We start from the raw sequence: 21,432 nt of genomic DNA on the forward strand, positions 1-21,432 counted from the left end.
GATGCAGTTTCCCCAGCCCTGCGCCGAAGCTCCACACAGGCACTGCTCCTCCTCCAACACCGTTCCTTTGCTTTGACTCGGATCTCCAGCTTCTTTTCTTCTCTCACTTTTCTCAGGGCTTGTGGAAACTCCTCAGCTTATCAGCATAGGTGGCAGCACTGTGGGTGGTACCAACTACACCTCTCCAACCTTCTGTCTCTTCCCATCTCCAGAGCCCCCCGATCTCCATGTGGGAAGCACTTTTATAGACTTCTCTGAGCAGCACCCCTTACTGGGCTGGAGCTCGTGGGTCACTAAAGAAGCTAAAATACAGTATGTTTAGGGGCATCGTCTACAAATCCAGATGTTGCATCTTGGGGTGGAATTGTGCTACAGTTCCTGCAGCTTTTGTATTTGGTGACTCACAGACAGGCGGATACAGAATGGTGCGCTCGGCCAAGCGCACCATTTAGTAGGGATGTGAATCGTTTTTCTAACGAATTGAAATATCGTATGATATTTCTAAATTCGTTAAAAATCAGTTAAGAGAAGGAAACGATCAATTTTACCTCCGATTTTTCATAAAAATTGTTTTTCTGGTTAGTGCGCACTAACAAAAAAACGTTTATTTTTGTTACTTTTTGTTATTTTTTGCTATTTTTGTTAGTGCGCACTAACATGAGTTAGTGCGCGCTAACGGGGAGTTAACGTGCACTAACCCAAAAAACGATTTTTCACTAAAAAAACCAGGGAAACGCAGGAAAACAATTTTTTCCCACGGCCAGACGATCCCGATAGCGGGAACGATTGGGCACCTGATTCACATCCCTACCATTTAGCCCCCATCTGGCCACATTTTAGACACTCTGTTATTGCCCCTTATACTGTAAGAGGTAATAGTGCATGGAAAACGCACGGCCAACCCCCTGAAACTAATAGCGCTCATCAACATGCAAATGCATGTTGATGAGCGCTATTAGTTATTCCCCCGGAATACAGAAAGGGCAGCGTTAAGTTCTAAGCAACCCTGAAAAGTGTTCAGCGGGTTAGAAAAACAGACGCTCAATTTTGCCGGTGTCTGTTTTACTAACCCGTGGCTGTCAGCGGGTTTGAAAACTGATGCTGGTAAAATTAAGCGTCTGTTGTTGGACCTGCTGACAGCCGCCTCTTCCGCTAATAAGGAGGCACTAGGGATGCACTATTGTCCCTAGTGCCTCCTTATTAGTGCCCGGCCTCATTTAAATAGAGAATCGCGTGCCCAGGAAAGGTGCATGGGTGTGCATCGGGAGAGCAGGTACTCAACTCAGAGCGCCGGCTCTCCCGCACCTTTTATTGAATTGGCCTTAGAGTGCATTATCTTGAATATTGCCAAAAATGCTACTTGAGATAGGTCCAAGTCATAGCCTCTCCGGGCTTCTGAACCTAGAGATCTATGCAACATTACATTTTGAGCAGAGTTAAAGAACCCCTGGGGTAGAACCAAGCTGCAGATTCTTGAATGTGGAGCCTGGCAGAGGTGCGGCACCCTGAGCAAAACTGGAGCCTTGTCTAGATGTGTGGGACTGGTGGGGCTTGTTATAAGTGCAAGCTGCTAATCTGGAAACCTTGGAGGTCCAGGGAAGATGCAGATTTCACTGAGCAGAGGGAGACCTCAGTCAGAGGAGAGGCTACGATAATATTGGACGAGTGAGACATCACTTGATAGAGGTATCCTTTCTGTGACTGGATTTATTTTCAGGATTAGAAGGATATTGTTTGACCAAAACACTCTCACCTAGCAAAGAAAGAGAAAGGTTCTTGACTGTATGAAAATGTGGGATGTTATTTGACCAAAACTAAGAACATTCTTCTGAGATACATAGTTTGATTTGGCCACTTTGACCCAGGACTGTTACACTGAGGGAGAATTTGTTTACTGTTGGACTTGGACCAGTGCCAGCTTTAGGATAGGGTGAGCAGGGCAGTTGCCCAGGGCACCATGCGACAGGTGGCGCCACCAGCTGGGATCAAAACGGACCTTGTTAGACAGGGCCTTGACCTCAAATCATTTTTCCAGTGCCTCAGGCATTTTCAGCTGCACTGGACCTTAAAGGCATAGGGCTTCATACTGGCAGGTTGGAAAACACTTCAGACACTGATCACTGAAGCCTTCCTTTCTCATACCTCCTGGGTCCTCTCTGGTCCCAACTGAGTATTATCCAACTGCTCAAGCTCATCTATCATGCTCTCTCCTCCCTCTGGCAGTATAAGCTGAAGCTTTTAGTCCGCTGCTGCAGAAGCGGGCTGGAGGGGAGGGGCTGAGCATGCATTCAATTACCATGCCTTCATCTTCTGCTTCAACGGCAGGGGAGAAGAAAAACTGATACTTCACGCATATCCAGCATAGCTCTCTGCTTCAACGGCAGGGGAGAAGAAAAACTGATACTTCACGCATATCCAGCATAGCTCTCTGCTTCAACGGCAGGGGAGAAGAAAAACTGATACTTCACGCATATCCAGCATAGCTCTCTGCTTCAACGGCAGGGGAGAAGAAAAACTGATACTTCACGCATATCCAGCATAGCTCTCTGCTTCAACGGCAGGGGAGAAGAAAAAAGGATTCACACTCACAAAGCGGGGAGTAGCTGGCTTGTTACGGCGGTTACTACCCCAAACCAAATAAGCCTGATACTTCACTTTCAATGCATATCCTGCTTCAACGGCAGGGGAGAAGAAAAACTGATACTTCACGCATATCCAGCATAGCTCACTGCTTCAACGGCAGGGGAGAAGAAAAACTGATACTACACGCATATCCAGCATAGCTCCCTGCTTCAACGGCAGGGGAGAAGAAAAACAACCAATAAGGGCTGAATAACACAGTCTGGGTGAAACAAATAAGCATGGGTGTAGCTTGCTTATTGCGGCGGTTACTTCCTCTACTACCCGTAACTAATCAAGCTTGATATTTCACTTGGTTGCAGCTCCATCACTGCTCTCTACATTAATGGTGGGGGTGGAAGGGAAATAGAACCAAAGAGCTAAGAGAAACAGATAAGTATGAGAAAAAAATGTGAAGCTTGCTGGGCAGACTGGATGGGCCGTTTGGTCTTCTTCTGCCGTCATTTCTATGTTTCTATGTTTCTGCTGGCTTTCTGCAGGAGGCGGAGCCTATGAGCCGGCGCTAACTGAACCTCCCACTCTCTGTCTGATGCTGCTGCCCTCTCTGGGCACAAGGATGGCCTCAACAGGTTTTCTGTGCTTATGTTTGCTAATACGTCTGCAAGAGTGGTGGCGGGCAGAGAGATGGGAGCCGTAAAATCTGTGGGAGAAGCGTGTGTGGGAGGGGAGGGATGGAGCCATGTGGTCTGTATGTGTGAGGAGGCAGGAGGAGGTACAGGGAGGGCAGATGCTGGAGTAGGAGGAAGGGTAGAGGCTGTGAGTGTGAGAAGCACCTGCAGAAAGAATAGAGAGAACGCAAGAGTAGAGTGCAGGGAGAGAACATGGCATAGATGGGGGAAGGGAGTCCTGGAGAAAGAGAAAGGTAATAGTGGCCAGGAGAAAAGAGAGATTTCAGGAGGAATAAGAGAGGGGAGGAGAGGGTGCTGGGCGGATAGACAGAGGAGAGAGAGAGTATAGAAGGCAGGTGGGGAACAAAGTGCAGGAGGGAAGGGCTAGGGATTAGAAAATCCTGATAGTTTACATTGGGTCTTTATATTTTGAGGTAACAAAATATGCTTGTAGGTAGCAGGAAATTGTGTACTTTGAGGTTAGATTACTACAGATTTTCCTCTAGTCTCACTGTAGACTGCCTGCTGACTGCCTCTTTATTAAACAATTACAATGGTTATAGTTTATTGCATGTTCATGTTGTAGGCGAGAGGACAAGAGATGCATGAGTACTTATGGGGGTGGGGGTGGGAGAAGGCCATGTTGCTTTGCAGGCATGACAGAAGGGGGCCCCTCTGCTTCCTCCATGGATATGGCAGCACATAGGACCCGACTTTGTTCTGGTCAGACTGGAAATCCAGAAAGGTGGAGCAAGAGAGCCAGTCTAAGAAATGGAACTGTTCCCGGCTTCTTCTAATTCCCCTGGCTTTCCTGGTCTGTGTTTTTGAGCCGTTGGACTGGAGCCTCAATGCCTGTTAAAGAGAGCCCCCCCACCCCCCCCCCCCTGCTCTGGTGCCTAACAAGTTACAGGGCGGCAGGTTCTCAGCGCTGGAGGAGAACGTGAAGAGAGACCACTACCCGTGCGCCTAACGTGACTCCCGCAAAACACCGCCAGAATTGTCGCTGCACCAGGTCTGTTCTGGGTTTTAAAAGTCACAGCTTTGTAGTTCAAGGAAGGAAAAGGCCACTTTTCCAGCTGTGTGTGTCTTTAGATCAGTTGTTCACTCTGCCTTTCCAAACAAATGTATGCGCAGTCCAGTGCATTTTACAGCTCCTCTCTAGTCTACAAAGACAGTTCTGGCGTGGCCTGTGCAGGAAAGAGTCTCAGAGGGCTGAGCCGTTCCCTTTGTGCTCCTCTGTAGAAGAAAGCATCAGAAGCGTCACGAGTTGTTCTCTCTTCTCATTTGGACCGCAGACAGCCGTGTGTGCTCCCGAGGGTGGGAGCTGGCCTTTGGCACACGTGGCAGTGAGCTGGGGGAGGCGGCCTTTGGTTCAGGTCAAGGTTTGATTGGGGTTCCATCCTTCGGTTGGGGCACAAGAGGCCCATCCAGTGAATGCCGGGGGTAGGAGCCCATCTTTCGGTGGATGCTGGGGGTGGAGACCGTGCTTTGATTCATGCTGAAGCTAGGCCCATGTTTTTTTTTTTTTAGTGTATGCTGGGGTCGGTGGCCCATGATCCGGTGCAGGCAGAGGTTGGGTAAGGGGGCCCATCCTTCAGAGTATTCTGGGATAGTGGCCCATTCTTCGATGTATGCTGGAGTGGGGTGGGGGGTGGCCTGTACTTTAGGGAGGGCTGGGGTGGGAGCTTTTCTCCAATCTTATTTGTCTGCTCTAGTTTGCATATTTAATTTGTGCTGAAATCCCTTTGCATTAGCGCCTCCAGCCTCACTGCTGGGAACACGCAAAGCTTATATGCAGTCCAAATGAGACGAGAGAACAACTCGTGACTCTTCTGATGCTCTTCTACACAGTTGTACAAAGGGAGCGGCTCAGCCCTCTACAATTTTTTCCTCCACTGGCCATGCCAGAATTTATTTTGCAGGCTCGAGAGGAGCTTGGAAATGCACTGGGCTGAATGCATTTGTTTGGAAAGGCAGAGTGAATGTTAGCATTGCAGTGCATGTGGCCTTCAACACATAAAAGTCATTTTGTAAAGTAAATTATGAATCGGAAAGTTGCAGCAGCAGCAGTATAATGTTTACAAAATCGCAGCCATGAATTACGCAGGGCCAGTTCTGGACCGCACATCAGGCGTCTGCTGGCACGATTGGCGCAAGTCCTGGGCAGCAGCAGAGATTCTTAAGCTCGTGTCATAGTTTATAAGAAGCTCTGTGCCCACCCTTAGCTGCCCTTCACCTCCGTCCCCTTTAAACGTAGAGCGAAAAGCACGAGAAAGGCACTTGCAGAATGAAACGTGGAGGCATGCTGTGGCCTAGGGGGCCTGGGATGGCGGTGGCTGCTTGAAGAGGAGGCCCCGAGAAGCAGCTCAGAGAAAGCCCTGTGCTTACCCTCGAGCCAGCCTGGCTCCTGTGTGCCACTTGGGGTGGTGGCTGAGGGGGAAGAGATCACGGAGGAAAGCCACACGTTTGGCATAAAAGACAAAAAAAAATGCTGCTGCCTTCAGCTGAGCTCTAAGCTAGAGCTGTCAGTGGATTGTTCTGCCATATAATAAAGCGCTTGAGAGTTGAATGAATACAAAATCGATGGCGCTCTGACATTGTTGCATATCTCTAGCAGATTATTGTGTATTGCAAACGTGCCTGGATAAGGAATGTGTTTTTAAACACGAGCAAGTAAGCCGAGACGGTGTTGGATTTGATAGGGTGAGGGTGAGACAACTCCAGAATCGGCCACAGATAGAGAAACACTGATGAGCTGGAGAGGAGCAGTTGGGGGCCTGGGGGATATTTTTTATTTTTTTTTCCAAATACTGCTTTTCTTCAAATGATGTTCCTTTACATTGTAATGTTTACTATGTCTGCCTACATTTCGATTGCTTGTTCTAATCTTAATTGGTCTACCTCTGTTATTCCCTCTGGGGCTCTGGTAGCAGCCCTGTGAAATAAAGTACTTCAGATAAGTAGTAATCTTGTCACTGGTAGCGGAGGTGGGGAGGCTCACACTGGGCCACGTTTCCCCACCTCCACATTTCCCCCCTTCCCTTCTTGTTGAATGTTGGACGGCTCTGCTTCCTTTCTCTGACTCTGTCTTCAGATCATGCACTGGTGCTGAGGTTGGTTAGCGCTGCTTATAAAATGTGTGCAGCAGCTTGCCGCTGGCGTTCAGGAAACCAAGGCTGGGCTTGGCTCTCCCTGGCAGAGCCCGTGCACAGAGCCAGGATCCCCATTTACGGGCCAATACAGTAAGGAGCGGTAGGAAGAGCTGCGTTAGTGCCGGGCGCACCCGCGGTTGCCGCACACACAGTCCGGCTCACCTACCGCTCGATACTGTATTTAAATAGCTTGCAAATGCAAGCTGCGTCCAAGAAGCGTCCGTGAAGTGTTAGGCCCGCGCAACCCATTTTACTGTATAGAGCGCTATACAGTATCCTGGGTGCGCTGGCCTAACGCTTCACGGACACGCTGGTATCTGTCATTTCAAATGTCATTTCAAATGACAGGTACCAGGAAGTGGACGGTTCTTCTACGCTCGGGATTGCCAGTCCTCTCTCCCCTCCTCCCGAAGCAAGGCGCGTAAAGCAGCCTTGCTTCGGGAGGAGGGGAAAGAGGACTGGCAGTGTAGAGCAACGAAGCGACTTACTGAGACGGACATCGGCGGAGACAGAGGCAGCTGCTGGCGAAGATGGATGCCTGCACGGGCGAAAGCGGCCCCTGTGCGTGCAATTGGGCCGCTCAAGACGTGACGTCACATGCCGTGACGCCAAACGTCGTGACGTCACGCCTTGAGCAGCTCAATTGCACGCACAGGGGCCGCTTTCGCCTGTGCAGGCATCCATCTTCGCCGGCAGCTGCCTCCGTCTCCGCCGATATCCGTCTCCGCTTTACGCGCCTTGCTTCGGGAGGAGGGGAGAGAGGACTGGCAATCCCGAGCGTAGGAGAACTGTCCACTTCCTGGTACTTTTTTTTTTTTTCGCTTTTTCGCTTTTTTTTTCGCTTTTTCGATTTTTTTCCGCTTTCGTTGCTTCGGGAGGAGGGGAGAGGACTGGGGCTGCCCCGGAGACCAGCACCCATGAACGCGGCCAGGGCAGGTGAGCGGGGGCTGGGGGAAAGTTTGCCGCCTACCCTTACCCCTGCCTCTAACGCAGGGGTAAGGGTAGGCGGTAAGTTAGCAGGTTAAACACGCGGCAAAACGGCAGGTTAAAATAGCGATAGTCGGGGCATGCGTTACTGTATGGGAGGGAATAGGTAATTCGATCGTTTACATCTAATATACATGCCGCGGGCGGAAGGGGTTATCCGGTGATTTAAAGAGGCGGTAAGAATGGGTTAAAGGGGATAGTGTATCACGGGTTGGACTAACGCGGCTGAAAAGTGTGTAGAAAGCGGGTTAGGAGCAGGGTAACCGCGGCCGCACTTTACTGTATTGACCTATTAGATAGGAAGAGTCTCCTCCCACCTCCAGTTTCTCCCAACCCCCCAAGCTGATGTGCCCAAGAAGAATTCTGAAAAGAGGGGTTTCTTCTCCCACGTCCGGCCCCAGCAAGGATATCCAGCGTTCCCGCCGATAAAGTGTAAGCAGGAGCTGCAGGGGTCCTTCTGGGGCTGAGAGAGCTGGATGCAGCTCTGTCGAGAACGAGGCCTTGCACCAGTTCGAGAGATCTGCATGTACCCTGGTATGGGTCAGAAAGGTCAGTGGGGGCTGTTGCTTCTCATCAGAGCCCTCACGCAGGGTCACACCCTTACCTGTAAGGCATGAGGACTGTGGAAGTCAGAATAATTTGGTTTTTTTTTTAACACTAGGGGCTGTGACCATGAAACTAGGAGCACACCTTTTATTCCACAAATGTGTAAAAACCTAACGTAAAGATCAACTTTTGAAGACTGCGGCAAGGAGCAGGGCTGCTCATCTGTCAGTGCACGTCCTTATTGCTGGCCTGTTTGTTTTTTGTCTTTCTAGTGAAGTACATGAAGGAGATTTCGCCATTCTTCAAGAATGCTTCAGGTGGATCCGTAGGCTGGGACTCCCCGCCCCCCGCCTCCCTGCAGAAGCAAGGCTCTCCCTCCCTCTCCTTCCAGGACCTCAAGGACGGAAAGAGTCTGCCCTTAAAGATGTGCTATGTGTCCAGGACTTTCATCCCGAGTGATCTGGAGCACAGGTGGGGAAATGCAGGAGGAGCTTTCTGGATGCAGGGCTCCTCCTTCTGGCCTCGGCGCTGCTCTGTAATACAGTCCAAGGGCCACAGGGGTCTGCAGCTCCTGGATGGGGGGGGGTGTCTCTCTTCCCCTGTCCTTGGGTCTTCATCGATCCTTGCACCTCGCAGCCCCTGCAGGGATCCACGGATCAGTTGGATTCCATGTCCTGTAGACAGATTTAGCCAGCCCTGGCTTTAGCCGGTTGCATCAGTGGATTTATAATTCCGCTTTCCAAGGAAAGGGGATCTGACCTGGTCCAGAGGTGCACTGGGGTAAAACCAGGACTGACTCGGTCTCTCCCTCATGAGATGGTGCGGACTGCCCCGGGTCTCCCAGATCTGCTGCCTGCAGAGTCTCCCGACCCAGGCTCAGCAGCACAGAGGGGAAGCCAGAGCAGCCACGCTCCTCGGAAAGAAGATCAGCGGGAGAAAGAGCTGCACGCGCTGCTCCTCTTCCTCCCTCTCTGGCCTTGAAGCAGCCGCCACCCCTTATCTTCCTGCTTGTGAAGGAGGGCAAGGCGCGGCTGCCAAAGGGATAACGTGTTCAGCTCCTCTGCGCTGGTCTCCAGCCCTGCTGCTGCTGCTGCTGTTGGGAGCCATGAAAGGAGCTCCAGAGGGCTGGGGGAGGTGGTGAGAACTGGTGTAGAGATGTTGGAAAAGGGGAATGGAGGGCTAGAGGGGGGAATAGTAAACCCAGAGAAGGGAAGGGAATAGTTGGAGGAAGGCTGAAGGGGAAAGCTGGGTGAAAGAGGAAAGACAGAGACAGTGGGAGTAAGAAATGGAGAGCGGAAGAGATCACCAGGTGTAGGAGTGGAGGAGATAGAAGTGGAAATGTGAGTGATAGAGAGCATTCATCATCTTTTAGGAAAAAATCCAAACTTAGATAGGAAAGAAATCCTGTTTATTTTTAAATTAGTTATTGGAATGCATGACTTGATGCAGTATTAATGCACCTTTTAGAATAAGGTTTAATTTTGAGAAGCTCCAAAATCCTGTGTTACTGTAAATTTGATTGCAGGCTAGGCTTGATGAAATCGAGGCAGAGGGGAGAGTGGTGGGCCCAGGAGTATTTTCCTGGTAAATCCTTTTAGCGGTCCGGTGGGGTTGTTCTGTTTGTTTATCAGGTGTCCTTCGACTACATTTATGGGACAACACTGCCATCTGCTGGACAAACTACTGCAACATCATTGTATCACAGGGGCATCCAGCACTTGGACTAGGAAAAAACTGAGGCACTAAGGCCTTGTTACTTCTAATCCAGAAATTACCCAAACCTACTGAAATATCATTCTATAATCCTTTTTGTTCCATTAAAAACTAAGGAACCAGAGTTATGTTTCCACCTCTAACATGAAAATTATACCCAAATAAAACTACAATGTTGCAAAAGCATAATAGTTTTGGCAGCCTATATCCTAATACAGGTGAGCTCCCTTATAGTGGATCTGTTAGGCTTTTTTCCATTTTTGCACTGGTGGTGTCATTTCATTTTCATTTATTAGACTCTATTTATCGTCTTATCATCAAGATAAGTGGATTAGAATAAATCAAAGTTCACTTCAAGTCCCATCTCCTACCTAATCCCATAACATCAAAAATACATTCCATACTCCATAGCCCCAGTTATAAACTTCTAAGAATCCTGAACCCACCCAACCCCTAACAATAATATAAAATAACACACAAATAACAGTTTAAAATCAGGAAAGCCTTTGTCCTTTTATCCATTAACCCACATAGCAGAACCTATATCACTCATGTACTCCAAAGTTTGTGCTCCTAAAATTCAGGCCGATACAGTACAGTGCGCTCTGACGGAGCGCACTGTTAACCACCATTTGGATGTGCGTTTTCGACGCACTAGCTTTACCCCTTATTCAGTAAGGGGTAATAGCGCGTCAAAAATGCGTGTCCAACCCCCCCCCCCCCCCCGAAACTAATAGCACCCGCAACATGCAAATGCATGTTGATGGCCCTACTAGTCATTCCCGCGCGATACAGTAAGTAAAATGTGCAGCCAAGCCGCACATTTTACTTTAAGAAATTAGTGCCTACCCAAAAGTAGGCGTTAATTTCTGCCGGCGCCGGGGAAGTGCACAGAAAAGCAGTAAAAACTGCTTTTCTGTGCACCCTCCAACTTAATATCATGGTGATATTAAGTCGGAGGCCACAAAAGTTAAAAACAGTAAAAAATAAAAAAAATAAAATTTAAAATGGGCCCGCGGCTTGAAAACCGGATGCTCAATTTTGCCGGCGTCCGGTTTCTGAACCCGTGGCTGTCAGCGGGCTTGAGAACAGACGCCGGCAAAATTGAGAGTCGGCTGTCAAACCCGCTGACAGCCGCCACTCCTGTCCAAAAGAGGCACTAGGGACGCGCTAGTGTCCCTAGCTCCTCTTTTTACCGCGGACCCTAATTTAAATAAATTAATTTACTGTATTGCGCAAGACTTTACTGTCCCCCACAAGACTTGCCAAAAGACCCTGGTGGTCCAGCGGGGGTCCGGGAGCGATCTCCTGCACTCAGCCCCTGTCCTAGCATGTGACAGGGGCTGACCAATGGCACCGGTAGCCCCTGTGACATAGTAAGGGCAAAGGCTATCGGCGCCATTTTGAAGCGAGGCAAGCCCGACTGCACGGAGGGAGAAATCGCTCATGGTACCCCGCTGGACCACCAGGGATATTAGTAAGTCTTGGGGAGGGATCGGGATGTTGGGGGAGGGGGGGATTGTATTATAGTAAATTTTAATGCTTGGGGTGGTTTTTTATTTAAAAAAATAAAATGTGCCCCTCCCCCCGTACAAACCCGAAAAACAAAATTTCCACGAAGTTCGGGGAAAATCCGTTTCGGGGTTTGGGGCCCCCGACCCACGACGAATTAGGCAATTTCGAAAAAATTGCCTAATTCGTGATAAATGAATGCACATCTCTATAGTGTATGTCTCCAAATTTCAGCTAGTTACAATAAACAGATTGCTGTCTGTGATGGAAGAACTGCAGTGTAATTTCCCTGATGGAAATTGCATGGAATTCTATGGAGCTTCACAGCCTCAGCTCATATACTGTGATGTAACGCCAATGTTACAAGGATAAACAAATCAAAACTGTAGGACATTGTCACTGACACTTCAGGGTACTCTAATCCCCCAAATTAGCCATTTGTCCTGGATGGATTTCTCACTGTGGATGAAAAACTGCTCATTTTTCCAGACGGGCAAAAGCTTTCTATGGGGCTTTCCTATACTTCCATCAGTGTAACTTGGAGATTATTAATGCTATCAATTTATTCTCCTAGGTCAATGTCAGTGGCACCCTTATGTACAATATCACCACAAACGAGACAGTTGCCCTAAACAGATTTCTTACTTGGGATGAAAATCTGCTGCTTGTTCCAGGCAGAAATTGTGGGGTAACTAGTTGTCCCATTAAGACAGTTTATTAATGGGTAATATGAGAGTTGAACAGCAAAAACAGCCGCAATGTCAATCATCACATCCACTCGCCCAATTCCGGAAAGTATTAACTTAGAAGTCACTCCTGGCACCCTAAATACCAGTTTCTCCCAATTAAAATACGGTTTTGAATCAACTCCTTGTGGTGATAGCACATTATTTATATAGGTGTCAGAGTAGAGGGCACCCTAGAGAGTTGCCTTATTAGAGAATCTCAAATCAACACATGGATAAGCTCCAGTATAGCCCATACTTTATAAATATCATGGGAGTGTTTCAAAGGCTTCTTGCACTGTCTTTGCAAGCTTTTTCCTTAGAGAGAGATTGCCATTCAGTAATGGCATTCAACTGGTAGGCCCTGTAATATGATTTTAAATTAGGGATTCCCAAACCTCCTTTCTTCTTTAGCGAAATAAAATAGACCTAGAGCTCTTGCTGGTCTATTACTCTATTTAAAGTTACATATTTTCTTTTTAATGGCTTAAAATAATTTTCTTGGCAGCTGGATGGTTAATGCTTGGAACAGATATGTTGCTGTCCTCTGCAGCCTGTATCTGAAGCAAACTGAAAGATCCCACTTTAACTGATTGATTGAATTTAGGATAGGACTATCTAGTTTTAGTAATGCTCACACCTAGATATTTAATAAATGCTGTTCACCAACTTGAAAGGAAAATTATCCTGGCTAGACTCAGGAACCTGTGAATTCAGATTAACATGAAGAGGCTCTTTTTTTGATAATTAACGTTGAATCCTGAACTTCAGATATGTCATAGAAATATAACGACAGAGAAAGACCATACGGCCTATCCAGTCTACCCATCCACTCCAGCTACTCAGCTCTACAGTCTCTACCACTCCCTCAGAGATCCCCTGAGCTTTTCCCAGGCTTTCTTGACTTTCATTTATTAAATTAAGCAAATAAATTTGGGGTGCTCTCAGAGACAAAAGGGTGTCGTCCACAAATGGGGACATTTTATAATCAACATTTCCAGGTTTAATACTCTTAGAGGGCAATTTTCAAAAGCCACATGCCTGGATAAATTGTTCTCCAAGGATAAACAGGATGGTAGCCCTCGCACATGGGTGACATCATCAGATGGAGCCTCGATGTGGAAAACTTATGTCAAAGTTTCTGGAACTTTGACTAGGCACACTGAGCATGCCTAGCATGTCCTCTGCCACACGTCCATGTGGGGTCCCTCTCCAGTCTCTCTTTTTCTGCAAAGCTGTAAGCATCGCAGTGTGAGTGAGTTCATTTCGACTGTTTTTTGGCCTTGTGGAAATCTTTGTTTTTCTAGCATTTTTTGCCGGTTTTTTCTCATTGTTCCATTGCCGGGTCCCTCTGTCTCTGTGCCTTCCCATAGTGTTTCCTAGTCAGGGTTTTTGACAATTTCAGGTAAGTTTCCTTTCGCAATTGTTTCCCTCATGACAGTGGTGCATTGGTGCCTGCCAGTCTTCAACGCTCCATCACCATCATCTTCCATTAATGTCCCTTTTGTTTTGTCCATCATAGTAGGTCCAGTTTTCGGCAATGCTCCAGGTGCCAGAGGACCACGTCCATTATGGATCCGCATGAGACATGTCCTCTGTCTAGGGGCAATGCAAGATGTATGGGGTTGCTGCTTAGGCGCCCAGATGACCCCGAAGGAATGTCAACTTCATCTTGACAAGATGGATCAACTTTTCGGGTCAAAGACGTCTGAGCCATCAGCTTTGGTGGCATCGGCATCGAAGGACCTAGGAGCCGCACCAGTGGACACAGAGCCATCGACATCGGCAGGACTGAAACATAGAAGTGATAGCAGAAAAGGACCCCAAGGCCCATCCGGTCTGCCCAGCAAGCCCCCATCGTTATCAGTTTCCCATACTTATCAGTTACTCAGACCACCAAGGTCAGGGCTCTTGTTGGTTACTGTTTGAGTCCAATTTCCCCTCCCCCTTGCCGTTGAAGCAGAGAGCAGGTTGGATTTGCATAAAAAATGTATCAGGCTTTTTGGTTAAGGGCAGTAACTGCTGCATCAAGTAAGTAAGTAAGTTACCCCCAAGCTTATTTGTTTTCCTAGACTGTACAGTTCAGTGTCCTTGTTGGTTGTTGTCTGAATCCAATTCCCCTTTCCTCGTTTCCCCTGCCGACAAAGCAGTGAGTGATGATGGAGTTGCATCACAGTATGAAGGCCTATCTGTCAAGGGTAGTATCCACCACAAACAGCAAGTTTGTTCTATCGATGTCACCGGCAGGCAGGGGCGCCAGAGACCAACCATTGTCTGTCTCCTTCAGGCCGAGGCTGAGCATTGAGGGAAACCGAAGAAGCATCGGCATCAGTCCTGATTGATGCACAGTGCCGGGCTCAGGGAGGCACTGACGTTTGCTGTGATGCCCCCGAAACAACTCTACAGCAAGGCGTGCCAATCCTCCATTGGTCCTGATGTCAGTCACTGATCCACCTTGAGAGTCCAAGGAAGATCTAGCTACCCCTCCTTTCCCCCAGTCGGTCTTGGCATCGGCAACACTCTAGCAGCTGGAGTGTCGCCCATCCTCGGACCCCTTGTGGAGAAGCTTAACTTGCTTATCGGTGCGTTACCAACCCGGCTGGCATCAGTTCCTGGGACAGCATCAGTGCCCAGTGGAGCATTGAGGCCTCCCTCTACCAATATGGTGGTAGTTGCTGGTTTCTCTGAGGAGATGCAGAGGCCTGCTGCACCCCGTCCAGTTCTACCGGTGCCTGCACCTCTGGACATAGACCATGCACCTAGGTGCCTATGTTGCCTTCAGTGAGGATGAGGAACCCTATGACCCCTGGGATGATGATACTTCATATTTTTCCTCCGAGGGCCTCCCTTCAGGCCCTTCCCCTCCAGAGGAGAAAAGGAAGTCTCTGCCTGAGGACTTGACCTTTGCAGGGTTTGTGAGGGTGATGGCGGAAGCCATTCATTGTCATTTATTGATGGAGCAGGACGACAGGTACAAAATGTTTGATAACCTTCAGTTTGTGGAGCCTCCTGAGGAGATCGTGCTGTTCCCGGTACACCCCTTCACAGTGCTTCCCATCAATAATAAGGCAGACGGAGTTTACCTTGTCCAGAAGGCTGCCAGATTTGATAAGCGTCAGCTGCCCCGCCAGTTGATGGTGGTAGGATCCGCTCTCCAGAGGGCCATGCGCTCTTGGACTCATTCGTTGGCGCTCCCAGGGAAGGACCATAGAGAGATGGACGCTCTTGAGAGGAAGGTATTTCAAGGCACTATGCTTATTGACTGCATTGTCACCTACCAGCTCTACATGAGACAGTACTCGCGGGACATCTGGAAGAAAGTGCAAGAGGTGGCTGAGCAGCTGCCTCAATAGTAGCAAGATGCTCTCATGTCGCTGGTGCATAAGGGCCTGGAGTGTGGAACACATGAGGTCCATGCAACCTACAATGTTTCAAGATGGCATCGACAGTTTCTTAGTGGGAACTGGCACCTGCAGAATGGCATGGCTGCAGACCTTGGATCTCCGATCAGAGGAACAGGAATGACTCGCTGATGTGCCATGTACTGGAGAGAATTTCTTCAAAGATAGGGTGAGAGATGCTGTGGCCCAACTTCAGGACCACCACAAAACCCTCCAACAACTCTCCGCCAGTACTCTGGACCCGACCTGCGAGACCAGGAGGCTGGCGAGACCAGGGCCAAGGAAGTCTTTTTTCCACCAAAGGAAGTACTATCCTCTGCCTCCTCGCTCCCATCAGCACCATCAGGGCTCCCGCAGCTGATCCAGGCAGCAAAGAGCCCCCAAGCCCCAGCTGGCTCCTCAGTCAACTCCGGGGATCGGGTTTTGACTGGGCCGTAGGGAGTGTAAGCCAATTGCTCGTACCTGGGACAATGGACCCTCAGGTTGGGGGAAGGCTGTGGTTCTTTGTGAACCGGTGGCCCAGTATAACCTCGAATCAGTGGGTTCTGTCCATCATCCATCAGGGTACCAATTGAACTTATTGGGTGTCCTGCCAAATTGCCCTTCATGTCCATTTTGGGGGCTGGTAGTGCATCAGAAGGTACTACTAGTGGAGCTTTCCTCCCTCTTATTGGCCAGAGCAGACGAGCCCATACCCCCAGAGCAAAGAGGGTGGGGATTCTACTCCAGGTACTTCCTGATTCTAAAGAGAACAGGAGGACTCCATTCCATCCTAGACCTTAGGGCCTTGAACAAGTTTCTAAAAAAAGAAAAGTTCAAGATGGTTTCCCTGGGCACCTTGATTCCCCTCTTGCAAAAAGAGGATTGGTTATGCTCCCTTTACCTAAAGGATGCATATACCCATATCGAGATCTTCCTTGCTCACAGGAAGTATATCCATTGTGGAGGGAAAACAGCACTTCCAGTACTGGGTGTTGCTGTTTAGGCTCGTGTCAGCCCCACAGGTCTTTATAAAATGCCTAGCTGTGGTGGTGGCACACCTGCTCAGGCTGGGAGTGCATGTTTTCCTATATCTGGTTGATTGGCTGGTCAAGAGCACGTCTCAGGCAGGGGCCACCATGTCCATACACTTGACCATCCTGATGTTAGTCACTAGGGTTTGTTCTCAACTACCTAAAGTCCCATCTCAGTCCAATACTTCAGTTGGACTTCATAGGAGCCCTGCTAGACACAGCTCAGGCCAAGGACATTCTGCCTTGCCAGCAGGCCGACATCCTGATCACCATCACAGCAAAGATCCAACAGAGCCAGCAGGTATCAGCCTAGCATATGTTGAGGTTGTTGGGCTATATGGCCACAACTGTCCATGTCACTCCCTTGGCACGTTTACACGTGCAGAATCCAATGGACCCTGAGGTTGCAGTGGTGCCAGGTCACTCAGAGCCTCCAGGACTGCATCCAAATCACTTCGTCTTTCTGGGACTTATTATCTTGGTGGTGGGACTGGGTACTTTCAAATCTGGAATGGGGGATCTCGTTTTGAAGTCCCCCTACCCAAATTGTCTTAATATTGGATGCATCCGGCCTGGGGTGGAGAGCTCATGAAGATGGGCTCAGCACCCAGTCTCTGGTCTGCCCAGGAACACTGTCAAATCAACTTCCTGGAGCTTCGGGCGATCAGGAAAGCACTATGGGCTTTCAGAGGTCAACTATTCAACAGAACTGTCCTGATTCACATGTCCTGATTCACATTTAGGTGGTATATCAAGAAGCAGGGAGGCACAGGATTGTACCTCCTGTGTCAGGAAGTGGTCCAGATCTGGTCATGGGCCCTAACTCATGGGATGGTGCTCAGGGCCATGTACCTGGCCAGATTGGAGAATGTGATAGCAGACAGGCTGAGTCAAGCCTTTAGACTCCTGGATCAGGAGGTAGTGAATCAGATATTCCACCTCTAGGGGAACCCGGATGTAGTTCTGTTCATGTCCCCCTGCAACAGAAAGGTGCCTTGCTTCTGCTCCCTGTACAGGTCAGATGGCAAACCAACCTCGGATGCCCTTGCACGTCATTGGGGCAAGGTTCTTCTCTATGCGTATTCTCCAATTCCCTTAGTGGCAAAGACTATCTTGATGCTTCACAAGGACAGAGGGACTATGATTCTCATAGCCCCTCATTGGCTGAGACAGGTCTAGTTTCCACTCCTTCGGGAGTTGTCCAGCTGGAGACTGATCAGTCTGGGGACTTCCCCAGATCTCATCACACAAGACCAAGGCAGGCTGCGGCATCCCAACCTCCGGGTTCTGTCACTCACAGCCTGGACATTGAGAGGTTAATCCTGCAGCCGCTTGATCTTTCAGAGGATGTGTCTCAGATTCTGGTGGTTTCTAGAAAGCCTTCCACTAGGAAGTCTTATGGACTGAAGTGGAGAGGGTTTTCCATGTGGTGTGAGCAGAAGGCCCTAGATCCATTCTCTTGCTCCATACAAAAATTGCTTGATTAACTTCTATAACTATCGGAAGCTGGTTTAAAGACCAATTCCATTAGAGTTCATCTAGGTGTAGATGGTATGCCCATCGCTATACATTTTATGCAGGGCCTGCTTCAAGTGAAGTTTCCCCTAAGACGTCCTGCTGTGTCTTGGGACCTCAATGTGGTATTAGCTCAGCAGATGAAAGCTCCTTTTGAGCCACTGCGCACCTGTGACCTGAGTACCTGACCTAGAAGATCATATTTTTGGTGGCGGTCACTTCAGTGCGCAGGATCAGTGAGCTCCAGGCCTTAGTGACTTATCTACTTTATACTAAGTTTTATCATGACAGGGTTGTCTTGCATACACACCCCTATGTTCCTGCCTAAGCTGGTGATGGACTTCCATCTTTATTAGTTAATCGCCTGTCAATATTCTTTCCCAGGTCCATTCACACCAAGGCGAACAAGCACTGCACAGTTTGGACTGCAAATGAGCCTTAGCCTTCTATCTGGAGTGGACCCAACTATTTCTTTTGACAAGAATAGTTTGGGCATTGCCAAACAGACACTATCTAATTGGCTAGCACATTGCATCTCCTTCTGTTATGCCCACCCCTGACTGCATCTTGGGGGTCATGTCAAAGCTGATTCTGTCAGAGCAAGTAGTTCCTGTGGAGGAGATCTGTAAGACTGTGACCTGGAGTTCTCTCCACTTATTCACATCTCATTACCTTCTGGATAGGGATGGCCGACGCGACAGTAGGTTCGGCCAGTCTGTCCTTCTGAACCTGTTTGAGGTGTAGAACCCAATTCTCATGCCTAGGGCCCATTGTTTGGGTTCAGGCTGCCTCCCCCTCTGTTATCAATAGCACCGCTGTTGTTTTGCCATTGGCACCTGGTCAGGTGTCTGTTGGTCCCCTTTTTGTGCTGGGGGCAGCCTGTAGCTAGGTATTCCCCAATGTGTGAGGACTATCATACTGCTTGTCCAAAGAGAAAGCAGAGTTGCCTTCCTGTAACAGGTGTTCTCAGAGGACAGCAGGATGTTAGACCTTGTGAAATCCACCCGCCACCCCACAGAGTTGGGTTTCTCCTATTTTTATTTAATTATAATTCTAGATTACAAGGCTGGAGAGGGACCCTGCATGGACATGTAGTATTGGGCATGCTGGGCATGCTCAGTGTGCCTGTGCATAGTTTCTAGAAACTTTGACATAAGTTTTACGCATCGGGGCTCCATCTGCTGATGACACCCATGTGTGAGGACTAACATCCTGCTGTCCTTGGAGAACACCTGTTACAGGTAAGCAACTCTGCTGTCTGTCTGAGAGCTGCCACCCTGTCTTTTTACCTGCATATTCTTGGAGGCATTGCTGGAGTGGGGTTAGGTCCAAGGGATAACTGGGCCCAGGGTTTTGGCTGGGAATTGTACCTGCAAAAAAAGAAGGCACAAATCTCTGCAGGTACTTTTTCCTGCAGCAATTATCAAAGGGAAAATAGGGGCACACATTTCCTTTGAAAATTGCTGCAAAACCGTGTAAAGATACCAAGATTTTGCATCAAAATGCATGGTTTAGAAAACTTCCTTAAAGGGCAACTTTCAAGGTCATTTCCCCAGGAAAATTGGTCTGTCTTCAAATTGCCCGCTCTGCCTGGTTTGCACAGCGCGTGCTTTTTTTTTAGCTGGATTAAAAAGAGGTGTTCCCCCAGGAGGATGGGAAGTGGGTGTGTCCAGGTCGGGAGAGTGAAACAGCATGTGTGCTATTTTATTCCTGCTCATATACCTGCACAAAGCGCTCTGACAATTACACAAGTTAATTTCCAAAGGAAAAATACCCAGGCTCGTTATTTGCTCATGCAACTTTGTGGAATGCGAATGCTAATCGGCTGTTGGCTTTGATGCTCTTTTCACAATAAAGTTGTTTAGTTTTTTTCAACTTCATTTAACTCCAGTTGCTGATGTTTTGCCCCAGCCGAGCACAGTTGTCCTGGAGTCCTCTATGAGCCTGTGTTCTGATGGAGATATTCTGTTTTCTGTTTTGTTTTTTTTTCATTTGCTTTCCGATGGTCCTCACTTGGATTTGTTTTTGCCTGTTCTTGTATGCAAGTTTAGCACTAAAGAGACACATCAAAACAACTTTGAACTCAAATCTATCCGATCCTATTCTCGGTGTTTTTTCACCGTTAGTCTTTTTTTCTCTGTGACCTGGCTGTTTCTTCTTGCTCTCCAGCTGTGGCCAACCTGAGGACCAGATCTGAGCCGTCAATTGAACACAGGTCCCCCCCTCCTCTAGTAGCCAAGCAAAGCAGCTCATTAATACGTAATTTAATGCAAATAAAATAACGTGGCTTGCCTCAAAAAAATGCAGGCCATGTTTTTTTTTTCCTGAAAGTTAGGTGCAACTCAGGAGATGTAACTGACTTGTACCAGGACACTAATGCACATCCTGATGCTCCTGGCCGGGTGCTTAAAGGACTGTGAGCCCAAAATAGGCTCTCACTCAGATCTTGAGGTATCCCCCGCTCACCCCCTGCCACTTCTAGAGGTGGCCCAGAAAAGAATACAGTTGAAAAATAAATGTCACGAGGCGATACCCCACCCCCAGTAGAAGGCACTTCCCTGACCCATCCTAGCCCCCTCCCCACCCTTCCTGGTCTAATGGGATCCGGAGCGCTCTCCTAAGTTCTCGGCTAACTAGCAAGTCAAAATTGTGCCGGCTGGGCCTAATACTAGGTGTACCCCATCATTTTCATTTAAGAGACCAGCCAGCCTGGACCCTAGGGGGTGCTCTGGGCATGACTAGACCACCATGCTCCACTAGACTACCAGGTATGCCTAGCAGGATGAACTAGGGTGGGTGCCTTCCACTGGGAGGGGAGGGTTCTGGAATTGGGAAGCAGGGGTCAGTTTCATTGAAAGGTGGGGGGTTTGGGCAGGTGGATGGGGGCATTGCTTATAAAGTTTATTTTTTTTTTACTGTATTCACTTCTGGGCCATCTCTAAAGGTGGCAGAGGTCTCTCTGGAGCAGGGCTTTCAAACTTGTGGGAGGGCCTATTTCAAGCCTTGGGGTCCTTTAAGAAGATGGTGGCTTTGGGTGAAGGGGGCTGCCATTGTGTGAATTTTGGGCATTTTTGGTATGGTATTTTGTCCTGCATAATTTTGCTGAGAGGGAAAACACCACATAATTTCAAGATCTGTGGTACCCGGTTTCACAGTTTGCAAAGACCTTGTCGTATTTTTCCCCTCTGCAGGAAAAATACCGTGGGTAGTAAATAACCTGCTTAGATTGTAAGTCCTCTGGGGATAGGGAAATACCTACAATTCCTGAATGTAATCACTTTGAAGTGTCATAAAAGGTGGAATATAAATCTTTAAAAAATTATTAAATCATTAAAAAGTATTAATCATCCTCCTGCCTTGTTCTGCCACCAGGATGGCTTGAGGTCAAAATAGTCTTTAATCAAAACTATAAACACCTCATTAATAATTTCTAATTGGGAGCCATTAAAAACCCATCTCTTGTCTTTAGCTTCCTGAATTCTTATTTTTACGTCAGACCGCATGGGAGAATGATCTGACCACATAATAACTTTCTTTATGTGTAGGACTATGGGCTGCAGTCTAAGCATAGAGATTGTTGCTCAGAGGTCCTTAGAAATAGGGTGACAAATCCATATATA

The 21,432-nt window shown here is 48.3% G+C and overlaps 1 protein-coding gene across 1 annotated transcript in view; it reads left to right on the forward strand.

Moving 5' to 3' along the window:
• SNTA1 (syntrophin alpha 1) overlaps window positions 1-21,432 on the forward strand; it is a 185,796-nt gene that overhangs the window by 123,856 nt on the left and 40,508 nt on the right. Inside the window, exon 3 of the mRNA XM_029611787.1 lies at window positions 8,206-8,404. Coding sequence (XP_029467647.1) covers window positions 8,206-8,404 — 199 coding nt within the window. The remainder of the gene's footprint in view (window positions 1-8,205; window positions 8,405-21,432) is intronic.

This window comes from Rhinatrema bivittatum, chromosome 8, assembly GCF_901001135.1.
Source record: "Rhinatrema bivittatum chromosome 8, aRhiBiv1.1, whole genome shotgun sequence".
Lineage (NCBI taxonomy): Eukaryota > Metazoa > Chordata > Amphibia > Gymnophiona > Rhinatrematidae > Rhinatrema > Rhinatrema bivittatum.